General features: G+C 39.9%; 1 protein-coding gene across 2 annotated transcripts in view; it reads right to left on the bottom strand.

The window, feature by feature from the left end:
- Positions 1-2,046: 2,046 nt before the first annotated feature.
- Positions 2,047-23,198, bottom strand: part of LOC121672923 (DNA repair protein RAD51 homolog 2-like) — a 59,398-nt gene continuing 38,246 nt past the window's right edge. The window contains exons 1-7 of one of the 2 annotated variants that reach the window (XM_042045849.1): positions 20,344-20,511; positions 19,352-19,445; positions 18,432-18,545; positions 15,367-15,483; positions 9,758-9,894; positions 3,627-3,746; positions 2,048-2,355 (exon numbers count right to left, since the gene is read on the bottom strand). In XM_042045849.1, coding sequence (XP_041901783.1) covers positions 2,124-2,355; positions 3,627-3,746; positions 9,758-9,894; positions 15,367-15,483; positions 18,432-18,545; positions 19,352-19,435 — 804 coding nt within the window. In that variant the 5' untranslated portion in view covers positions 19,436-19,445; positions 20,344-20,511 and the 3' untranslated portion in view covers positions 2,048-2,123. Of the gene's footprint in view, positions 2,356-3,626; positions 3,747-9,757; positions 9,895-15,366; positions 15,484-18,431; positions 18,546-19,351; positions 19,446-20,343; positions 20,512-23,198 lie in introns of those variants that run through there. The other variant, XM_042045847.1, reaches the window with a different exon arrangement.

The raw sequence follows: 23,198 nt of genomic DNA, 5'->3' as shown, positions 1-23,198 counted from the left end.
TCCTATCAGCCTCAGTTTGAGTCTCCCTAATTGCTCCCCGATTTAGTATTTAGCTGCACTGATTGTGCCATGAAGCATTATATTCATGTGTCCAATTTATTAGTGATCTAAATCACTTTGCAACCTTACTAATGTCCTTAAGTAGAAATTTGTATTTATGATTTTCTAGGTAAGTAAAAACATCTGAAATAACTCCAACACAGTTATTTACAGTGAGAACCTCAGATACTCTGTAGGGGAAGTTAATGCAACATATGGAACAGCAGACTGATTTTATGGTTTGCACCAACAGTTGCTGATGCATAACACACTCCACCACTGGATTTTGCATGTTAGCCAGACAGTCTTGCTTAGGAATCCATGTTTGCAAGAACCCAAATCTCTAGCCCAAGCCCTCCTAGAATTCTTAACTAATACTTGCTAGAGTTTATTTTGCAACATAAACTTTAACAAATATTTAAAATACTCTAGAACCAACCAACCAGCAATGCTTGCTAAAGATGATAAACGAAAACAGAGTGCATTTGCATTAAATAAATTGGAAAAATCTAATCAATAGTTGCTTTAAAAACATACAAGTTTCCAATTTGTGTATTTGTGTATCACATGTAATTACACGGATCTTCAAAGATTTAAATTAAAAGGTAAGACATCTCATCAACCAATTCAAAAAGTCAGAGGCTGTAACCAAAGCACAGGTTCCTGCTAAAAATCCCAGAACTCCTTGCTGAAGTGTTCACAGTGAGAAACAATCTCAATATCAGGTACTGAAAATGTCTCAAAGCAAACATGTCAGCTTTAACATAATGAAACCTCTAAATGTTAAGAGCTTTATATTCTTCTTATGTAGGAAGAATTAGGATCACAGTCTTAGGCTACTTCATAATGTCCAATTCTAAGATTTTTGTGCATATCAATACTGTTGCTCTGACTAAGCAGGACAGCAGCATGAAATGTCAGAGCTTCAAATGCAGCTCAGCTTCACCATTTCAGTGAAGGCAGAAGGAGGGGCTGGGGCTGTCTAAAGAAGAAGAAAATGGAGAAATAGAGAAAAATAGTGTCTTTTCATAAAAATTCTCCCCTTTCTCAAAGGAATGCATAATATTTTCTCAAAATATCAGAGTGTACATGCTTACACACAATTCTTTCCAGGCTTCTTAAAGCAGTATAAACATTACTGGGTGCACTGACTAGGATGCTATCTTTTGTACATGAACTTTAAAGGCACTTAGGCAGGGTTTCATCTTCTCCATCAGAACTCTTGAAGTCACGCAGCAGAAGGAAATCCATTCCTCTTAAGTTACATCAGCCTACTTCTGATGTGATAGTTTCTGTGACCTCAGGAACGTCAGAGTGAAAAAGGCCCCACCAGTCTTACTCACATTCTTACCACAGCTTCTCCTTACACTAGAGTGATGAGTAGTTACCCATACCAGGAAATACTTTAAAGAGTTGAGTTTCAATGGTATCTTTTGCAATGACCCTTTGTGGATCACGTAACAAACACACACACAAACACATATGCAGTTTACATCTTCTAAAGCACTTTTCAGTCAGGTCTACCCAGTCGTTGCACTGAGTGTCCATGTCTTCCTTTGCATTTTATGGGCAAGTCCACAGACAAGGATTTGCTGAGCTGTTACCTTCCCTTCTGCAGAAGTTAGCATACATTATCAGCTACAAAAGGAATTTATGCTGTTCCAGAGCATAAGCCTTTTTGAGATTCTATTAACTTAAGTAAAAGAAACAGAGGCAGAAAAAGATCTTCAGCTACCCAGGGTATACACTAGTTACAGTGACAATACAGTACAAAGGAACCATCAGGATAAACAGTATTTAACGGCAACAAAATGTAGGATTTAAGGAAAAAAAACCAAAAAACAAAAACAATGCACTGAGAGACAGCTGGGGAATCTTGTAATTTCTTATTTAAAGTCACAAATTAACAAAAAATAAAAATAATTTCTAAGAAATTTTTAAAAATATCACAGAAGAAACACACCAAGCAGAACAACTACTGTTCTTCCATTACCTAATTACATTCCAACTGGAACCTGCTTAAAGATTCCTACTAGAATCATTGTCTGGTCTTCGTCTGTCATCTTCCTCCTCCTCTGATTTTATTACTTGATACTGTAAGACAAAAACATAGAAAAGGAAGAAGAACTTACTGGTATTGAGAACTCCTCTGCCAAATACTTCAACACTGATGCTCCTCTAGTCAAAAAGTTACTTCTCTCTGCCAGATTGCCCTGGAGTTTTGTATCAAACTCCTTTCTGACAACTGAAGCAACAGAGTCAATTACTATGAGTTTAACTTTCTTTGAAATAATTTCTTCTTCCAAAGACATAATCCTGAAAAAAAAAAAAAAAGTCACTGATATCATTATATACACAATAGAACCATTTTATAACCCTGAAATTTTTTTAAATAAAGTTTCCTTTCATAAGCTGAAAGTCAGTCCCTCTTTTTCCCTCCTCACACATCACCTCCATTAACATCTGCATGTATTAAAGAGATTTGAAAAGGAATCTGAGGCTCAGTGGGCCCAAGGCAGGATCTCTCCAAAAGAAACTTTTGGAAGACCTCTAGTTAGCAACACTATGCTGTACAACTCCTGAATGGCAGACAGCAAGTAAAGTGGACATTGAAACTCTGCCTCTCTGCGGCCTTCCAGTACTTCAAAGGGATCTATAAGTAGGAGGGAGACTGACTTTTTACATGGGCAGATAATGATAGGACAAGGGGAAATGGTTTTAAACCAAAAGAAGAGAGATTTAGGTTAGAAGTTAGGAAGAAATACTTTAGTCAGTGGGTAGTGAGGCACCCACAAAGGTGCCCAGAGAAGCTGTGGATGCCCCAACCCTGGAAATGTTCAGTGCCAAGCTGGACGGGGCCATTAACAACCTGACCTAGTGGATGCTATCCTTGCCTATGATGGGAGGTTTGGAACTAGGTGATCTTAAACCTCTTTTCCAACCCAAGCCATTCCATGTTTCTTTAATATGCTACTAGCTGTTCACTGATAAAGCTGTATTAGAAAGAAACTATTCTTATAATAATTCTCCCACTAACATAAAACACACAACATGATGCTAAAATGTAACTTAATTAATTTTCATTGTGACATTTGTTCACAAATCAACATAAGGTAACAACATGACAATACAACACTGCCAACAATAGCACTCAGGCTGGTGATCGTTAAACAACTCCTCCCTTCCACTGCTGGAGGAGTCCCCATCTTCCTGGAAGTAAACTGCTTTGGAGGAACAAACTCTATTTCATGGAAAATGTAACTCTTATAGTATGGTCTCTCCACAATCCAAGAGAATATCTGTATCTTGAACATTCCCCTTCAAAGGCTTAGAAGGATCAGATAACATAGAAATTGTCTATCAGAAATTAAAAAACATCAAGTGGAATAGTCACATGTTATGAAATGAAAAGAGCAATGTCAATCTTTCTGTTACTTTGTTAGACACCATGCTGGTATCCACATGAAAAGGTCTCAAATAAATTAATTACTCTTTACAAAACCTTGATATACAAAAATATTGATATAGAAAATCCAGTCAAAATTGTGGGTTTTTTGCTTTTTTTTTTAAACTATGGAAAAGAATACCTCTTCAGTACACTGCAGCAGGTCAGCTCTCGGTACAGGTGGATGCTACGGGTCATGCAGAACAGCTTTTCATCCGAGTCAAAATAAGCAGGGAATCTGTTTGCTGCTATCTCAATCAATCTATTAAAACAAACAAACAAGCAAACAAAAACCACCCAAAAAACAAAAGGCATAATACTGCACAAAGAATAATACAGGCTCATAAGGCACCAAGCATTCAGAAAGCCAATACAGCAAACCTCTGAGCCATAAGCAGATACCAACTAAGACTGGAAACCTTTTTAAAAGGAAAAGCATACTTTATCAGTCAGACTGAAACAGAGGAAGTCAGAACAGTTAGGGTCTCTTTCCAGTGATGCTGAGTCCATGGCACACTAGGGAAAGACATCACGTGTCCATATGCAAAGAAAGGGCCTATCTCCTCTAGAAGGAAACTGCAAAGTTTAGTTACTGAATAAGTTCTTCAACTTTTATACCAGAGGTTCTACTCAATGACCAAGCATTTTCCTATTCTAATTATTTTATCTAAATATTAACTTCATTTCAACAAAAGTACTCTCCAGTTCTAACCATCTTACTTTTCACCTTTATCTTGCAGTGAAATCATAAAGTTGGCTTTGTGTGACCACAGAAATTTAACAAACTGCTAAGAAGCAGAAGAACCATTAGAAGACCCAATGAACATGGAAGCGGGACTGCAAAGAACAGAGCCCAGCTCAACTGCAAATATTTATGCATGCAGTACATGTATGGAAAATATGCCTGACAAAGTAAAAATCTTTTCACAGATAATCTCCTTAAAAACATGAACAATGTCACTTAGATGGGAGACTTCCACCATAACCATTTCTGGTTTATATGACCTATTTATGAAAAGGGCTTGTAAAATCTTATTAAAATACACTTGTTAGAACGCAGCAAAAAAACCAAAAAAGTAAACACCATTGTGTCAGAAGGTGACTGAGGCTCCAGCTGCCAAGGCATCTACAACTAAGCATGCATTCATTCAGATACCACAGCTCCAAACAGCAAGACATGATGTAACAAAAAGACTGAACAGTTTAAGTGGCTCCTTTACTGATAGAACTGAATGCAGGCTTCCATGAATAAATGTTCTCCACTATCTTATTAGCAAATTCATAACCCTTCAAAACCTTGAATTACAATTGCTAAGCATACCACTACTTATTATCAGAGTAGACCAAGGAAGTATATCAGATAACAGGTGATAACACCAAAAGAAGCCAGAGGAAACTGGATATTTATTATTTGTTGTCAAAATACATTCATATTCACAAATTATGACTTTGAAAAAATCTCTCATACAGATGTAAAACTAAACAGTTTTCAGTTAAATTATATTTTTTACGTAAAATCATTGAGGAAACTAAATGGTATGCATTTTAGAAATGCTGACTGCCTATAAACTCCTCAGAAATCACTTGAAAGAAGTTCCACTCCTCTGACCACCAGACAATTTCACCTAGATCCTTAAAGAGACAATCCAAGAACTTCACTTTGAAACTTGTAGTTACAATCTGTACACAGAAATTTTTTTCCACAATGAAGATTTTATTTTTTAGTAACAAAAAATACTTAATTGTTTGTATTTTAAACAGACACATCCTACCACCTATAGCTTGAGAAGAGTGGCATCTAGTGGATTATACTTGTGGGCACAACTTGGTGGTTATCTCAATGCTTTTGATTTAGGCCCATTTCATTAAAACACTAAGTTAAAGCGATTTTAGGGAAAACAAAATTAAAATCAGTTTTATTTGGTTCAAAAATAGAAATACTAAGCTTGAATGTCAATATACCTACCCTGAGCAAACCATTTCAATAGCCTGAATCTCCTTCATTAGGTACATCACTTATCACATCTAAACTTGTCCAGCAGAATTTCCAGAGACAGAATTTTGTCTGCTCACCTGTACAATTAATCATGTAGACTATTAGGGCAATGGTGAGCTGCTGTCATAGGTTAGCAAGCACAGTCCCGGAAGGGATGTCCTTGCTAAGGGGTGCTTACAGTTTCCTCTGGGACCTGACAGAACCTATCAGCTGGCCAGTTTGAATATGGACAATTCTTTAAGCCACTTAAAGTTGTGACCACCTCTGTGATCCACATTTAAGAATAGACAAACTCCCCCCCAAGCTCTCTCTCGTTTCCGGCGCTGGGACAGGTGGCTGCGGGCCCCGTGTGGGGGCCAGAGGGCCACGGCCATCCTGGAGCCGATGGACCTGTTCCAGCCGTGGAACCCCCCCCACTGCCTTGCCGTGGGCAGCCGGAGCAGCTCGGCTCTCCCCCCTCTCCACTGCGATAAGGAAAATTCAACATTCCAGCTGCAAAGCTGCAAGGCCGAGGTGAGATTAACCCTTTTATTGCTGTGAAGAGCTGAAAACCTGAGGGAAGAGAGAGAGGAGATGCTTAAAGCTGAAATTCTGTTGTGAAGCTATGATATATCAGAGTATCCCGTTGTCATTTCATGAAGATATGGGGGGTGGAGTGTTCAGCTCGTGAGCAAAAGCACCTGCACTGAGATAGGCAGATGCTGACGCAGCTGTAATTTCATGAGAAGTTTGGACAGGGAGAGATGGACCAGATGAGGACTTCTGCTCCAAATGGGAAAGGAGAAAACCTCAGTCCCTAGAGATGCTCCCAGAGATAGTCCTAACGATGAAGATGAGGAAGACCCTTTGCTCCCAGGGAAGGAGAAGGGCCTCTGCTTTTGTTTCTGAACGGTTCAACCTTAAAATTGTACCCCAAAAAACTTCAAGAGTGGACCCTCGAAAGCAGTTGCGGGAAAAGCTGCAAGTCGGGGGAAGGGACTCACATGCAGGCAGAGAGACTCCTCTTCCTAAATGGACTGAACAATATTTGGAAGTGGGCGGCTGTCTCGTTGTGATAATGTTTTCATAGCACGAGCAAGAAGAGACTTCTCTTTCTAAATGGACTGAACAAGGTTATTATGGAAGTGGTAAACAGACTGAACATCTCAAGGGTTGTCTTTTCACATTGTCAGTGGGAGAAGGGAGGAAGGTGGGGGAAGGAGGAGAGTTCTGAAGGTGGTATAATTTTTTTTTCCTTCTTTTAGGTCTGTTAATAAACTTCTTTATATTCTTTCAAGTTTGGTGCCTGCTTTGCACTTCTCCTAATTCTTATCTCACAGAAGATAAACAGTAATGAGTATTTTCGACCAAACCACTACACGAAACTGGTGTTTCCGCCCGGTTACAAACCCAACCCGCTACAGCTGCCATTAAATAGCCTGCATGAAACGAGATGCCACTGTGCTTTCTTACAGCCATGCATATCACAAAGAACATCATTATACACACTGACCTAAAACGACATGTTGAGATTGAAGCACTACTTACAGAGCTCCATGCAGGCTAAAGTTCTTTAATATTTAAATGCCTTTTGTCATGATGAGATCAAAAATTGCACAGAACGTGTTTTCTCCAATCAGGACAGAAGCCCATGGGATAGATAAATCTGTTTTTTCTCAGCTTTGGTACACAGAAATCTGTATCTAGTGTTTTTCACCAGCAGTATGACTAGTGACAAAAGCCAACTTAAATTCTTTTCAGACTTTCTGAAAAGTCTAGTAAGTTTTCAGTTAATAGCTGGTTACTATATAACTGATTACAACAATTTTGATTTCCACACTTATTATGGCCCTTTCCATCTACCAGTCCTACTGTCCATGTTCTGGTGAAGTGGAATGACAGACACCACTTGCACTTCTACAGCTTTCTCTTACACAAGGGAAAAATACATAAATTACAGAAACCCGTGGCGTATCTTACAAGACCAGCCTCAATTCTGATCACTCTTCCAAGTATTTGCTATTACACTGAACTAAACTGTCATGTTAGAGAATAATGAGACTGCGAAAGTTCATGGAATCAAAGTTCCCTTCCCTGAAGTAAGACCTGCCAGGCAGAGTTTACATCACAAGAAATAAAATTACCCAGCTTTATGCAGTATCTTTCTAGAAGCAGCACAGCATTACAGCCTGTATTACTTAGCAACTCTCAGCCCTACAAAGCAGAAGGGATACAAACACTCTTCTCAGACTTTCTGTAGAGACTTTTGAATGTTAAATAAAAATAGTGCCAGCTAAATGTCTCTATCAAGCCCTTTAAATTAAGGTGCTATTAAATGAGTATTTGTCTTAAGTGTTGAGAGCAACAACAAAAACTACGTATCTTCTACCTGCCATCTATTAATAATACAGGATTGCAGAATCATAAGGAAAATCGGATTAGAAAGAGAACTCGGGAGATTTTGAGGGAACATTCTGTTCAAAGTAGTGCCAGCTATGAAGTCAGAACAAGTTACTTGAGTCTTTATCTAATTCACAAGTCTTCAAGGTGGCAGCACCACCTCTCTGGGCGAAGTTTTTTCACCACGAAGGCAGTTAGGAATTGCAAATCTTCTCCATGTATCAGCCCAGAAATGAAGCTCAATGTATGCCTGCTGTCTCCCAGCATACACCCCTGTGCCATCTCCTTAAGGCCTCCTCACTGGCAAGAGAAGGCCACTGTTAGATTGCCCCAATGCTTTCTCCCCGCTATACTGAGCAAGACCTCGGTCTCTCCACAAATGGAAAATGCTCCAGCTCCCAAACACCTTGGGAAAAGGGGATATGCACCTCCCTGGCTCTGATGGTTCAGCTCCTTAGAAGATGCAGCATAGAAAGTATAAGGTATAGTCAGTCTGCTGGAACTGTGTTTATCATTTGCAACTGAGCAATATTAAATACGATTTAATACATAAGTAGTCTTATCCTTAATATTATTTTCACCATGTTTCCTTTCTACGTCCTATTCTATTTTCAGCAGTTTCATTTTCATGTGCATCTGCTTTCCTTTTCTTTAGCATTCATTTCTAAGTGACAAGTCTTAACGCACTCTTTAGGTCCTACTTTTTTTACTACTTACATTTCAGGGACCTGAAACAAAACTTAAGTGGTATGTAAGGAGAAAGCACCATATTTTGCAGAGCCATTGCTTGAAGATTTTTTTCTTTAATATATTATACTTTAAACTTTTGTGAAATTACCTTGATAAAAAACAGGGTTAGAAATCCCACCTTCTCATCCATGATAACTTGAAACGAATAATCAATGGACATACATTTACTCTGATACTCCAGATTAATGCCATGGCTATAGCTACTAAATCATCGGAAATATATGAATTATTTCAGTGAACCTCTTTCTGCCCATTTTTCTACACAAATAAGGATTAGAATACTTTACTTCTTGTCCCTCCCCAGACCCTTAATAACTTTTGAACTTGCTCATTCCAAACAACAAACAACAGGGACACAGGAACTGAAATCCCAAAACCATCAAAGCCTCAAAGTTTAGCAAAGTTGGTAACTAAGCAAAGTAAATTAGAGCTACACTGCTGGATTTTTCAACAGTTAATCAGCCAGTTAACATGGGAAGCAGTGGCAACCCACACGTGTAACTCTCAGGCAATAAGGCACAGAGTGTCTCCTGTCCATTCAGCACTTGAACACACCAGCAGTGCACAGCCGAGCCCTTTCAGCTGCATGGGCCAAGCAGGAAATATTAGAAGAACCAGAAACATTACAGAAGTAAGGTAATATGGTACTGCATAGCTGCTACGGACATAGGAGATGCAGAAGGGAATCAGAAATGCAGGAGGATACAAGGCCCCGTTCAACAGAAACAGGACGGAAATCTGAAGGAAAACGGGCAATGTCAAGTCCCGCTGTTCACTGGAAAACCTCCATTGCCTTTGTAGTCAAAATGCTGGGCCTTTACATGCTCTAGTTAACTTCCCGTTAATTCCACAAACCAAACTGCAAAGCAAGATTTCAGGTACAGAACTGATAGGACCATTTATAAATTTAAAATCATGCCATTCACCTTGTCATACCAGAATCTGCAACATCATACAAATTAGGAAGGTGAGCAAACCATTTTATTAAATTAATTTCATCGTCTACGGAATAGCTGCATATACCAGAGGAATGTTTAATAATTACCACCAGTATTTAAAAGTGCACAATTACTGCTCAAAAAATAATTGAAGGTTCCAAGAGAAAAGGTGCTAAGAAGTTATGCGTATTTTAGAATTTTGCATCTTACCTTTCAGCACTGAATGCAGACTCTGTGTCAATGTATATAACAGCCCCATCTAGTCCTCCCATGCTTACAGGCAGTGTAGCCAGAACACTCACCATAATACAAAACTGAGTTTTGCCACAACCTGGTGGGCTAGTTATCTGGAAAAAAAAAAGATTAGCAACATAACATCCATCACCATAATTCTACTCTTATTTCAGTCACATCAGCCAGTGTCCCTCCAATTCTGCTCTTCCAGTTACCAAAGGAGGAGACAGCCATGAAAAGACACAACACAGCCCACAAAGACCAACTTGCAGTTACTCTTGGATCTGTACCTTGCAGACAAACTCATCCCCTGAAGAATAAAAAGCTTTTCAGACACAGCATTATGCTTACACTTTATTTCTTTGACATCATTGTTACCTTTAAAATTTAAGGTCGCCTACTCTCCCCCTCATCTCACAAGATCTTCCCTAGAGACACCTAGCTCTCTTCCATCTGTCTCTGTGCTACCTTCTAAAATAGAGCAGAATTAGAAGATTCACAGTTGACATCGTCATCAATGGCTTTTAGAGCTGAAAACAAAGTCCAGAGCTAAAGAGCTCACAGACATAAACAACTCCTTAGGAATCATCACTACCTTGGTTAAACCAGGTCTCCTAGAAATCACAAGGATAATTGCTTATAAAGACTGAATGGTCAATATGAACCACATATATACATGACAGATTTTATCTGCCCCAGAGACTACACTGCAGTATGCAGTGTGTGGTTTTTCATTGGTGTTAACTCCCTATTACCATATTTCAACACCAACACCATGCAATGATCCAGACCAGCTCCCCAGTTCTAAGCTTCCACGTGCGCTCACTGAAAGTCCCTGTGGTGAAGCAGCATTCAAAGAGAGCAGACTCAGCTCAAATGAAAAGGTTCCAGTGTGATTTTGAAGAGAAAAACCACCAGGATCCAAAGAACACATTGTTTGATGAGATCACCAGTTTCTAAGAGCAGTATTTTTCTCCTAGAGATGGCAGTCTGCTGTTCTTTATCCACTGCAGATCTTCCAGAGATTGTATCTGAATGCTGGGCTCTGTGTTCAGATAATTGTAAGTTCATTACTACTACAGAGGGTCTTTAAATACAATATCGCATTGTCACCACTTCTGGGAAGGAATATGATGAAATCTTAAATAGTAAGAGGGCCAAAAAACAGCAAAACCAAAGTGACTTTAGGCAGTAAAAACACAGTGATGGGTTCATTCTGATGCTAGGAGCAACAAACAAGTAATGCAAGGTGTAAAAGCAAGTCTCTCCAGGGAGGTTGAACTGTAAAACAAAGCATGCCTTCTCAAAACACCTAGTACTGCCAGAACAAAAGCCTAAATACAGAGCTGTTGTTTTAAATTTAAAAAGAAACTTTACAACAGACACTCAAAATCAAACTGATTTTTGAGACTACATGCACAGTAGTTTGGTTTCAAGCAGAAACACTCCTCCACTGCGAGATATTACAGTATTTCTATGGGGTTTTTTTTAAGCAGCAGCAGCATGACTTGAAGCACAGAGGGAAATGTTGAAGGATCACATTAGCTACAGTTAAAGTTGGTTAAAATCCTTTTAATCACTTTTGTCTTTAAACAAGGCCTGAAAGCCAAGCCATATCAATCAATCTACTTGAAGCTTTAATGCAAGAGAAGCATTAGATGATTTTTGTTTAGAAGCACACACTGCATTTAGTGAATTACAGATCAGGAATCAGTCATATTTATGCAATTATCTGTTCCCCAGCCAGTGTACATAAATTACAAACTATCATATCAGCAATAGCTGCTACAATTTCATATGAACCCAAAGCATACATAAAAAGTGCAGAGGCAATACACATTCCTCAGACTGTGATAGCCAATGAATCTCACCAGTTGTTTCTTGTTAAAAAGACGACTTGAAATGAATGAGGCAAGGATATCAATCCAGACTGTTAAATTAAAATGTTTGGACAACTGTGAGGATAATTCATAAAAACATTTGTAGTTTTAGCCTTGCCTGGGAGTTGCACTGGAACCAACATCCATTTCAGTGGCTGATACAGAAGCTAATTCAGCAGAGATGCTATAGAAATGTCCAAGGATATGAGCATCATATCAGAAAATGAGGGAACCTTGCAGTATGACCCAGCACAAGGAAGCAAGCCAGTGGAGCAAGAAAGTATTTCTATTCCCAAAGACAATACTTCATGTTTAATTCGCATTCCTTTAAAGCGCCTTAAAACAGGCTTTTAAATAATCCACAGTGAACAATTTTATAAAACTACATTTTATTGTAGCTAGCACTGTTTCAGCAAGTGTTTAGAACAACAGAATCCTACTTGAAATCCCTCTAATAAATGTAAATTGAATGTCAGCAAAAAGTTTTTTTGGTTTGTTTTACTCTAAATTTGCTCTGAAAAAAAAATCACCTAGATAGAAACATGAAGACTCCAACAGTTTTTAAAAGTATATTTTATTAGGCAGAGATAAATTATTTTTCAATGAGTTATGTATTATTTTCTCTGGCACACCTGTAGGGTTTGGATGAAATCACAACGAGCTAATTCTTCTTTATCTACCAGAAGATTAAACTCTTCAATATTCAAAAAAAGTAACTATTTTAATTTTTCGTCATGAAACTTGGCCAAAAGCTCTGACCACAGAATTTCAGCTATGATTTAGTCTCCGACTTAAAACCTAATAGTGGCTTGGAAAAAGAATGATCTGAGACAGTGTAATGCAAATCAAATCCCTCTGGCACTCAAAAAGCAAGAAGTCTTGGCTGTAGAAGATACCACCACAAATCTTAATCCCTCTGATAAGGTACTCAAATTCCAAGTTTCCAGCCACCCTCACTGCTGGCTAAAGTAACAGAAAGACAATGATTTAGCCATACCAATAAGGAAGTAAATGCTGAATCCAGCATACTTTTGAAGAGAACTTCTCTCAGACTTAAAATATCTGTCTAATTCAAAAATACTAGAAGACAATCTACTTGTCAGCTATGCTCCAGTGAATTGCAAAAAAGCAAATTAAAGTTGTTAAATCCTAAAATCACTAGAATCCAAAAAAAGAAAAGAAAAAGACCTGAAAACGTTCACAAGCTGCAGTAGAGCATAAAAGCAGCAGAAGCACAGCATCAAAGCAGCAGCAGCAGGCACTTGATAGCTTTCTACTAAAATTTCATTTAATAATCCTGATGAACACTCAGAGTGCTGCCAACCTTTTAAACTACTTCAGATCTCAAGACACTTGCATAAATGCTTTTAAAAATCCCAAGAACCAGGCTTTAAAAGAAAAAAAAAACAGTTTCTGTATAGTTAATGGTTATCTGCCTTTACATTTGCTGAGAAACCCCTAATAGGTGCTGTAATTGCTCTCCACACTGAGTATCTAAAAGGCAAATAAAAAGCAATACACTATTTTATTTTTTCTCAGACACATCTTATCTTTTGAGTTATTCATCAAATTTCTGGATCCTACCTAGTTATCTCTACAGTATTTCTGAGTAAATAGTTATGTATCAGTCATCAACGAAGCTCAAGGTGGAAGGACGCAGTGCTTGCAGTTCTGGTCTCATCCACTACGTGTTTTGCACAGATGTCAACATCTCCCTCCCTCCCTTGGTGAGATCCCCCACTGTAGAGAACTGCACCAGGCAGGTCTTCTCATTTTTAACCAAAATATCTTAGAATACAAAAAAATTCACATTGAAATGCTTTTTTTTAGAAGAAAAATTAAAAGGATAATTTTACCTTTCCTGGTGCTGTGCTTTTCATTTACATTCAGATAAAAGTTTGGCCTGTCTTTGAATATGTTCATTCCCCCCCAACTAACTTTAAATACAATGGTACATAGGGAGCATGACTATTCTTAAAGTACAGTTTATCAACAGTTACTGATGTTTTCTTATATTTAAAGAGCTAAATATTTTAGGAAATCACTGGGGGGGAATATTAAAATTGAGTATTGTGATAATTAACCAGGTTAAGAGGTAGTACAAAACATGTAGCTCTGGAAAATTAAGCACTTACATTAACTTCCTGTAGAGCATTATTTTATATCATCTCAGGAAAATTACATTTGACATCCATAGTTTGAGATCAACTGCTTGCAGAGCTTACTTTTAAACAAAACTTAGCCAACATAAAGCTTAAAGGTCAACTAAACTCCCCGAAAACTCCCAGCATGTTAACCACTGTTTTTCCCCAGATCTTCCTCTGGAGCAATGCCAAGAACATGGCAATCAGCAAGCCTGAATTCTATTACTGCTCTAGAGCCATTCTACCTGGTCTTCAGGCAAGAACACATCAAACAGACTGCACTGACTGCTGAGTGACAGCTCCATTTAGGATTAAGAACAGACAAATATTTATGACACTGTTACCAGCAGCCTTGTAAATTAACTGTGTGGCTCTTAGAATCCAAAAGGATCACATTCACTTGGTTTTTTTAGCAGAAAAAAAAATTCATATTCAGTATTTCAAATATTTGGGCACCACTCCTCAGCCAGCTACAAGATCAAGGACAAATCATCCTATCACAGAAAAGACACATCTCTATTCTACTTCTTTCTCCTGCCTCTGCAGCAGTGGCTCTCCACTTCGGCTAAAGAAGCACAATTCAGAAGTTTAAGCAACATAGGCATGTGAACAGCCATTCTCTGACGCCAGTGAGGAATGGTGAGTGGACCACACAGAATTCCTGGAAAGCTACATTGTAGCTGTAAGCATGCATCATCTCTTTTCAAACATGGACTGTGCTATTTCATCAGCTGACCACATGAACCACAATCCATAAGAAAAGACAAAGTCCAGCCACTGCTTTGCTGATAAAGAAAATATTTTTAGGAACCAAAAGCTCATCTCCTGCTAAGGCACTATGCTCAACAGCAGCAGAGTTACAATCTCAGGACCACACATATCACTACTACATATACTTCCTACTATATAGGAACAGCTCTTCTTGAAAGAAACAGAATATAGCAAGTTGTTTCTCCCAGAATTTAAAGACTTGTGGTATTCACCTTAAGTTCTTCTGCTCCAAATTTCTTACAATAAATTGACAACAAAGCTAGGTCTAGATATGAAGAAAATATTAATTCTGACAGATCAATTTAAGTTCATGGATGCATTCTTAAACATTTTTATGGTAACCTGTATGGTGTGTATTCCATTGTCCACAAAAAGAAATACTCAGAATCTTTAAAAAATAATAGCCCCTCATTACATAAGAGATCCTAGAGCAGAAACTGTTTAGTCTCAACTCAGTGTTGCTTGAACTCTAGCATGTTTTAAATCACCGTTAGATTTCATAAGTCATTTCTATCATAGATCAAAATCAATCTAGCTTGATTATAGGGTGCAAAAAACAAAAGTATTTTCTTCATAGTAAGATTTTCATCATGTCTCATTTTTATTCCTCTGCTGTGACAATTTGCCACAGTAGACAAAGAAAAGCACTTGGCAAGGACTGTTCTCATTCAAAAATTTTTGTGTATTTTATAGTGTTTGAAGCACCTGACACAAGACAGTCCAACGTATCTGTGACTTTTGACTTCTAGGTAGAATGCTCAACTAAAGTAAAATATATTAAACAATTTACCTCTGTGAGGGATCCACAAGGCACTCCACCATGCAAGACTTTATCCAAACTATGGAGCGTGGTAGATAAAAAAGCTGAAGAAGGATTGACACACTTCCTTAGTTTCATTTCATAAGCCTACAAAAAGAGGGAAAAATATCAGAAGAAAACAAGCAAATCAGAAAATGCTTTTTTTAATGGAAATAGGAAAATCGCATTTGCTTTCAACAACCTGGTATGACTTAACACCAACAGTGAGAGAAGTATTGTTATATTCAGCTATACTCTGCTCTTAGCTCATCATCCTTCCTCATATTTATATCCCATTTATAGCTCACAGAGTAAATTTAAGTCTTTTTTTCTCCATCACCACAATATTAAATAATAAGCCTTTAATCATGACGTGACAAAAGTTGTTTCTGCTCCTATTCAACAAACTTTGTTTCCAACCTGTAAAACTCCCTGATCAATGTTCATTACCAATTTGCAACTACATGGATTAAGGGAAACGTTTCCTAAAGATTCCTGAGTCTTTGAATAAGCCTGGGTTGATATTATAGCCATTCATAATTTTCCACTTTGGTGAGGAAGATTTGTCAAGAAGACAGGACAGGTACAGAACTGAAAATGGTTGGCATTCCTAGTTCTTCAACTGACTAGACAAACTGGTCCAAGATTAGAATTCTGTGTTTTTTACAAATTATTCTCCTTTGGGAAATCAACTTAAACTAGACAAAGAAAAAATAACAAAATGAAAGAACATATCTGGAAACACCAGAACATGTTTCTGCTAGAACTGACACTACCTTAACCACAGAGCATCCTGAACATCAGAAGTTTGATTTTTAGGAGAAACAGCCCAAGACCTATAAACAGAGTTGCTCTATAGTACAGAGTTCCCAGAGGTTTCAGGCTCCTGGCCCAACAACAGAGATTTGAGAGATTCTTGAAGCCCTGTTACAGCATACCACCATAACCTGCCATGACTGACCACTCCAGAAAATCAGATTTCTCTATGCCTGAGAGAAATGCAGGCATCAGATTCATTCCAGTGTTAAGACACTCTGCTGGGAATACAATGTACTATGGAAGCACCTCCAGAGAAATCATTGATAACTAAGGAAATAACCACACCATTGAATCCCAGATGTTTCAGTCCGTATTTGTTGGGACAACAAGCCAGCAAAACAGCTTTCAAGACACACAACAGGCCATTATAACCAAGGGCATGTACCTCACTCAAAAGGGAGAGGAGTTTGCAAACTTTAAGAGTGAACACATGAACTAATGTAGAAGGATTTGAAACATTTTAATTTAATCACTTCTTCATTTAACCTCTGATAGGACTTCAACCTTGTAAACTGCAAATAAACACTGTAGACCATGGAAAGAATATTCTATTCTTTCTTTCCTGCTTTACATGGTCTCTAAAATTTTACCCAGCATTTTCTGGATTTAGCCCACAAAATTAAAGTTGAACAAGACTGTCTTTCACTAAAAAAATTCAATCCTTAAAGCAAGAGTCAATGAAAAATTATAACATCTGTAGACAAGCTTTTCCAATCACACCCTCTGTTAGTTTCTAAAGATTTTCTTATTTCTTCCCATTTCAAGGATTTACTTTTAAATTTATCTTCCAGCCACTGAATCTTGCTCAGCTTTTTGTTCACCTAGATTCTAGAAGGTCTCTAACATGATTATCTTTTTCTACTCAGTTTACAATGTGATCAAGTCACCTCTAAACTAACTTCCTCTCTGATGAGCTCAGTAGTCCTCACTCTATACTTCATAATGGAAGGCAAGTTTTCCAGAAATTGGGGCTTTAATGTGTATCCTGGCATACTCTCAAATTTTGCTTCCAATGTTATATCCGGACAGTATCTTCCCCTTATTTATACCTCTTATTATTTAATTTATTTAGATGGGTTTTTTACTCAAAGGTATTGTCAAACCTTCTTGCTACATTGGTATTGATGCTACATCACTCACTCAGACATGAAGTCCATTTGGTATCCTGTGCTTGCAAAGATTAAATTCACATCCCTTAAAAACAGCTAACATCTGTTTCTGGAAGCACAGCTCTGTATTGCAGGCACTTACACAGCTGATCACCTGTCAGCTCGCTCTCTATTAACAGACCTTGACCACTGCTGTCTGATAAACTTCAGCATTCGCCAGGCTTCTCAGCAAAGAAACTTGATTGAATAGAGAAGAGTGGATGACAGGCAAAAGCAAATTCTAGAACTCTGTTTAAACTTCCACTTCTCTCCAATTTATTAATTAGTAACAGTTACTGGTGAAAAACTAGTAATTAGCTAGCTTTAAATACATTCAGTACAAGTTATTAATTCTTCTATTACTAACTTTATTGCAGCATATTAGTGAATTTAAAGGTTCACAGAATTACTGCTACAATTACTACGCCAATTACACATAATAAACTTTGACATGGATTATTTTTGTCAGGAATAAAAAGGGGATTGCATTGAATGGGGTCAGAACTGTGTGTATCCTCTCTGTTCTAAAAGACATTTTCACGTGAATTCAAAAAAGATAAGAAAATGCCGCCACTGCATTGCAGCTAACGCGTTTCGTTCTTGCACCCTCCCCAGTTAGGCTACTGTAGCCTAAGGCTACACTACAGCTCATTTACACGGGTGGAAAAAGTCCTCAAGAAATTATTTTCAGGATCACTTCACTTCTTGGCACCACTTCTATACCTAAACCAAATTTATACCAGAATTCTTATTATTTTCTTGGACTAAACAAAATTTTTATTTTTTTAGTTGCAGGAGCCAAACTAGAAGCAATTTTACATGCTAGATTGCCAGAGAGTATGACTTATTTCCCTACTGCACTTGGAACCGATGCTGCAAGCCTGAACAATCTCATGGGGCTATAATACCTAATAAATGTAACTGCATCAACCTAAAGTACATCAGAGACCTACATTTAGAAATAAAAACTTTATGTTCTTGCGCAATAAAACTGAGACACCACAAGCCTCCCAGCTAAAAAGATGAGCAACAATGTTCAGCTTTTTCCCAGATATTGTATCAAAACAGTATCAACACAAGCATACTTACTGTCTGCATTTTGGGAGCACAAGCTCGGCTGACCTTACAAAGAAGCTTCTGCACCTCATAGAAGCTCTGTCCCGTCACTTTCATTAGCTCCAAGAGGGAAAGACATAAGAAGTCCTGAAAGATTATAGAGCAGTTCAGAGAGCTCAACCTACAAATCCAGGCTGGGGACTAAACTGATGCAATCTGTACAAAACTAGTACATATTCCACAGATTTACCAACGCTCCCTTCAGATACTCATAGCCATTGATGACGTCCCCTCTCAGTCATCTCTTCTCCAGGCTGAACAGACCCAGCTCCCTCAGCCCTTCCTTGTAAGAGAGATGTTCCAGTCCCCTCTTCATCTTCATAGCCCTCCACTCAACCTGCTCCAGGATCTCCCTGTCTCTCTTGTACTGATAAGCCCAGAACTGGACACAGCACTCCAGGTCAGGCCTCACCAGGGCTGAGTAGAAGGACAGGATCACCTCCCTCAACCTCCTGGCAATGCCCTTCCTAATGCAGCTCAGGATCCCATTGCCCTTCTTGGCCACAAGGACACTGCTGGCTCATGGACAGTTTGTTGTCCACCTGCACCCCCAGGTCCTTCTCTGCAGAGCTGCTTCTGCAACTTCCCTACCTCCACACGGACAGCAAGTACATAAAAGTTTAAATGTTTTAGTTAGGCATCTATCATTTTGAAGCTCTATTTTTACAAGGCAGCAGGCCAGATAGAGTCTGAAATGCCCCCTCTACTTTATAGAAAGTAAAGCTCCCTGTTTAATTAAACTACCAAAAATTGAATTTGACATCCATAAAAAAAACACAAAAACAAAACCAAAAAAAAAAAAAAAAAAAAAAAAAAAGAAAGCCACACCAAAACCACCAAACCAAATCAAACCACAAAAAACCCACCCCCCACAAAAAAAATAACCCTTTCACCTGACAGGTAGTGATCTGATAGCGACTCAGCCTTTCACACATCTCCTGAGACAACTGTGCTCTTCTTAGTTTCTTAGCAGCCATGCTTCCCAATCTACAGGGCAAACAAAAAAATCTTTGAAAGAGGATTTGAATACGACTGTGTGGACGATTCCACTAACTCCTTGCTAAAGAACAGGGAGGTGTGCACATACACATAATGTAATGTGATATAGATTTCCCATGTAAGCCTGTGTCACATTAAATTACGTTACCAGTCTGAATGCAGTTTCGTTAAATTACATCTCCTCATATTTGACCATGTATGCGAACATACCAGTAAGAACGGAAATGTCAGCAATGTCTATAGGACAGATGTTTCAGGGACATAAGAGAGCTGGAAATTACACAGTCATGAGCTGAACAAGAACTCAAGCTACACTGCACTGGCAAGAAAAAAATTATCTTTGGATGCCTGAACATGAACTGTAGAGCAATCACAGTGAGCATTCAGCCCTAGAACATACACTGCTAGAATACAACACTCAGTTTTGGTGACCCACTGACACTGAGTTCTACTGAACACAACGCCACGGGATGCTGTCCAGCCCAGTACAACCGAAAGCGCACACACACATACGCTTGACCATGGCGCTGTTTCACACATACTATTTAGGCAACATTCCTAGCATTAATTCATACGGACATGTAGGCAAAACAAAGGTTTTTATAATGTAGCAAGTGCAAATATTGCAAACGTTTGCCATAACACAATTGCTACAACTTTGCAGATGCACAGGCCTTCACATCTTCACAAGATGGAAACTTTATTGCCCACTCTACAAAATTCTCCTTAAACAGGAAGAGACCCCAAAGTTTCAAGCTCCCTCCGCCGCACCAGGCCGGGTCACAGGGATGCGCCTGCAGCCGGAGACGCAGCCCGGCCCCCTCTCGCCCCGGCAGCGAAAACCGCGGGAACCAGAAAACCCGCTCCCGCCGCAAACCAGCCTCACCCCACGCCTCGGGGGTCTCCCGCGGCAAACCAGCCCCGGCCCCGCGGGTCTCCGGCCAGCCCCAGCCAGGCCGTGCCGGACCAGCCCCGCCGCGGGACCGACCCCGCGCAGCCGAAAACTTTTCAAAGGTTCCCCGCGGTGGGCGCGGCGGGGCGGGGCCCCCGGGCAAGGCCTGCGCTCGCGATTGGCTGTGCTGCCGCCAATCATCGTGCAGCGCTGACAGCGGCGGTGCGCGCGGCATGCCGGGAGCGGTAGTTCCCGAGAGCGGGCGCGCCTGGTATGGCGGCGGCGTTGCTCCGGGTAGTGTCCGCCTGCACTCGCTCAGTCAGGAGACTGATCTCTTTTGCCGAGACTGAGGGCCCAGTGGGGTGTTCAGTGTTCCTTTCGCCCGTGAACGTGAGCGCCTCCGAGGAGGTGGAGCCTTGCACGGGGTTCTTGTGCTGTAGTGTAGAAATTCTTTCCGTCCTCTGCACAAAAGCATCTACAAAACCCGAAAGTCCCTAGCATGGAGAGTGCCATACACGCGGTCAGTTGTTAGTAAAGAATATTGGAATTATGTGCTTGCCTTCATCTTTAGGGCTCACAGACACCTGGTCTGCTGCCAGCTGTGAGAGAAATGCCCCATCATGTGAATCACGGAATCAACTAGGTTGGAAAATAGCTCTGGGGTCATCAAGTCCAACCTATAACCGAACACCACCTTGTCACACCCTGGCACTAAGTGCTACATCTAGTCTTTCCTTAAACAAGTGCAGGGACAGTGATGCCGCCACCACCTCCCTGGGCAGCTCATTCCAATGCCCACTCTCTCTTTCTGTGAAGAAATCCCTCCTAACAGCCAACCTAAACCTCCCCTGGTGCAGTTTAAGTCTATGTCCTCTTGTCCTGTTGGTTACCTGGGAGAGGAGGCCACACCCCACCTGGCTACAGTCTCTTTTCAGGTAGTTGTGGAGAATGATAAGGCCCTGACCCTCCTTTTCTCCAGGCTAAACAACCCCCGCTCCCTCAGCTGCTCCTCATTGAACTAAAGACCCTTTACCACCTCTGTTGCCCTTCTCTGGACATGCTCCAGCACCTTAATGTACTTCCTGAACTCAGGGGTTCAGAACTGGACCCAGTACTCGAGATGTGGTCTCACCAGTGCCAAATGCAGAGGAAGAATAATTTCCCTAGTCCTGCTGGCCACACTATTCCTGATACAGGGAATTTCTGAATGTAACAGGGAGAAGCAGTCATCAAACATGACTGACATGAATGTCTAGGGGGTGAGTTTTCCAACTCACTCTAAGTTATAGTAGAAAGTATTGAACTTAATACTGTGTACAAGTTATCTGCATAATCTTTACAGTACTGAAAAATAACCCAACTGAAGAAAAAATGAGCCAAATTACCTTGGACACCTAACTGAAAAACTGCACATTGGGAACTTCATGTCTGGGCTTTTGTCTATTCTGAAAAGCAAATGCCACAGTGAAGCTGCAAACTACAGAACACTTCAGCCACTCTTCCAAATGAGTGAACAGCAGAAGCAGCACGAAGCTATCATGAAATGCCCAACAACCGTAGTTTCAAAAAGAGTGAGGGAATTAGTGTTTCTGTCATACCCTGAAGGGAACTTACATGCTCAAAGAAGTCAGAGGATTTAAGAAGCTGGCCAGGGAGAAAGCAGCCCATACAAAAGCAACTCAGAGCTGTAGTGAAAAGGCAGCCGAACAGGGAGAGATGGCATGGAGGAAGAGCTCCTCCTAGTGTAGTTGGCCTTTAAAAGTTGATTTGAAAAATATGAGTCACAATTGGGAAAAGCTGTGTAAGAAAAGGGAAAAGATGTCTGTTGCTGCAGTTTAGTTTCAGTGTAAAAAGGGACATGACCATAGTATAACTTGTTATGAACTACTATTTCCTCCCCAGTACAGGGGCAGCAGAAGCCCTACCTTCCCACCAGAGTAAAAGGGAGCATTGCCTTGATGACTTTTCTTTCCTCCCACAAATGCATCAGGGCTTTCCCTTCACCTCCAGGCCAACAGGCTTCCTTTCCACTTTCTACATAAACAAAATACCTGTATTAAACCAGAGAACTGTTTTGGGATGTTGAGCAAGGGAAGAAAATCTTACCAGCCAAGCAGTTTAGAAAATTTGTGAGCGAAATCAATACAGCCAGGTGCCTGTCCTGCAAGTTCTTTGAACATCATTTCTCAGAGGTGTCGTGACTGTTCCACAGTCTGCTTCTCAGATATGCAGATACACCTTTAAACCTACTGCCAAATAATTGTACATCATCTTCTCTGTGTAACTTGAGAGAGAGAACATTCAGAGGATAACCAGAGCTGTGTTCACATATGCTTAGTCACTGCCAACATTCTCAAGCAGCAACACAGCAGGCAGCACCACAGCTTCCATATGTTTGACTAGGACAGTAGTCGCTGGGGAATCAGGGCACTCTGCAAACAGCTCTGCTCTGTGACCTTGGTCAAGCCCCTCCACAACAGGGTATCTGTTTTCCATCTTGGCTTTGGTTTTACCTATTTAGTCTGCAAAGAGAGTAAGGGGTGCCGGTCCAATAGACTCATGTGTCAGGCATGATACAGCAGAGAACTGTGCTAGGCTAAGCCTTTTGCTCCTTCTGGAACTTATAACAAGAAAGGATTAATAAAGCTAAGAGATGATTACTTTAGAAGAACTGAGTTCCACCACATTAACATAAGAAGGTCATTTAAACTGGCAACACTGGAGGAAGAGTCACAGAAAGGCAGAAGTATAACAGCAACAACAAATGAGGTCTCATAGAATCAAAAGGATCTAACATCAAGCACACCCATTAAAATAAAAAGGGGAATGGTGATTAGCTTGCTCAGGGG

Source organism: Corvus kubaryi, unplaced genomic scaffold, assembly GCF_017639235.1.
Source record: "Corvus kubaryi isolate FWS band 111438036 unplaced genomic scaffold, C.kubaryi_AGA036_p1.0 65047, whole genome shotgun sequence".
NCBI lineage: Eukaryota > Metazoa > Chordata > Aves > Passeriformes > Corvidae > Corvus > Corvus kubaryi.
This window is presented reverse-complemented; position numbering and strand designations above follow the sequence as displayed.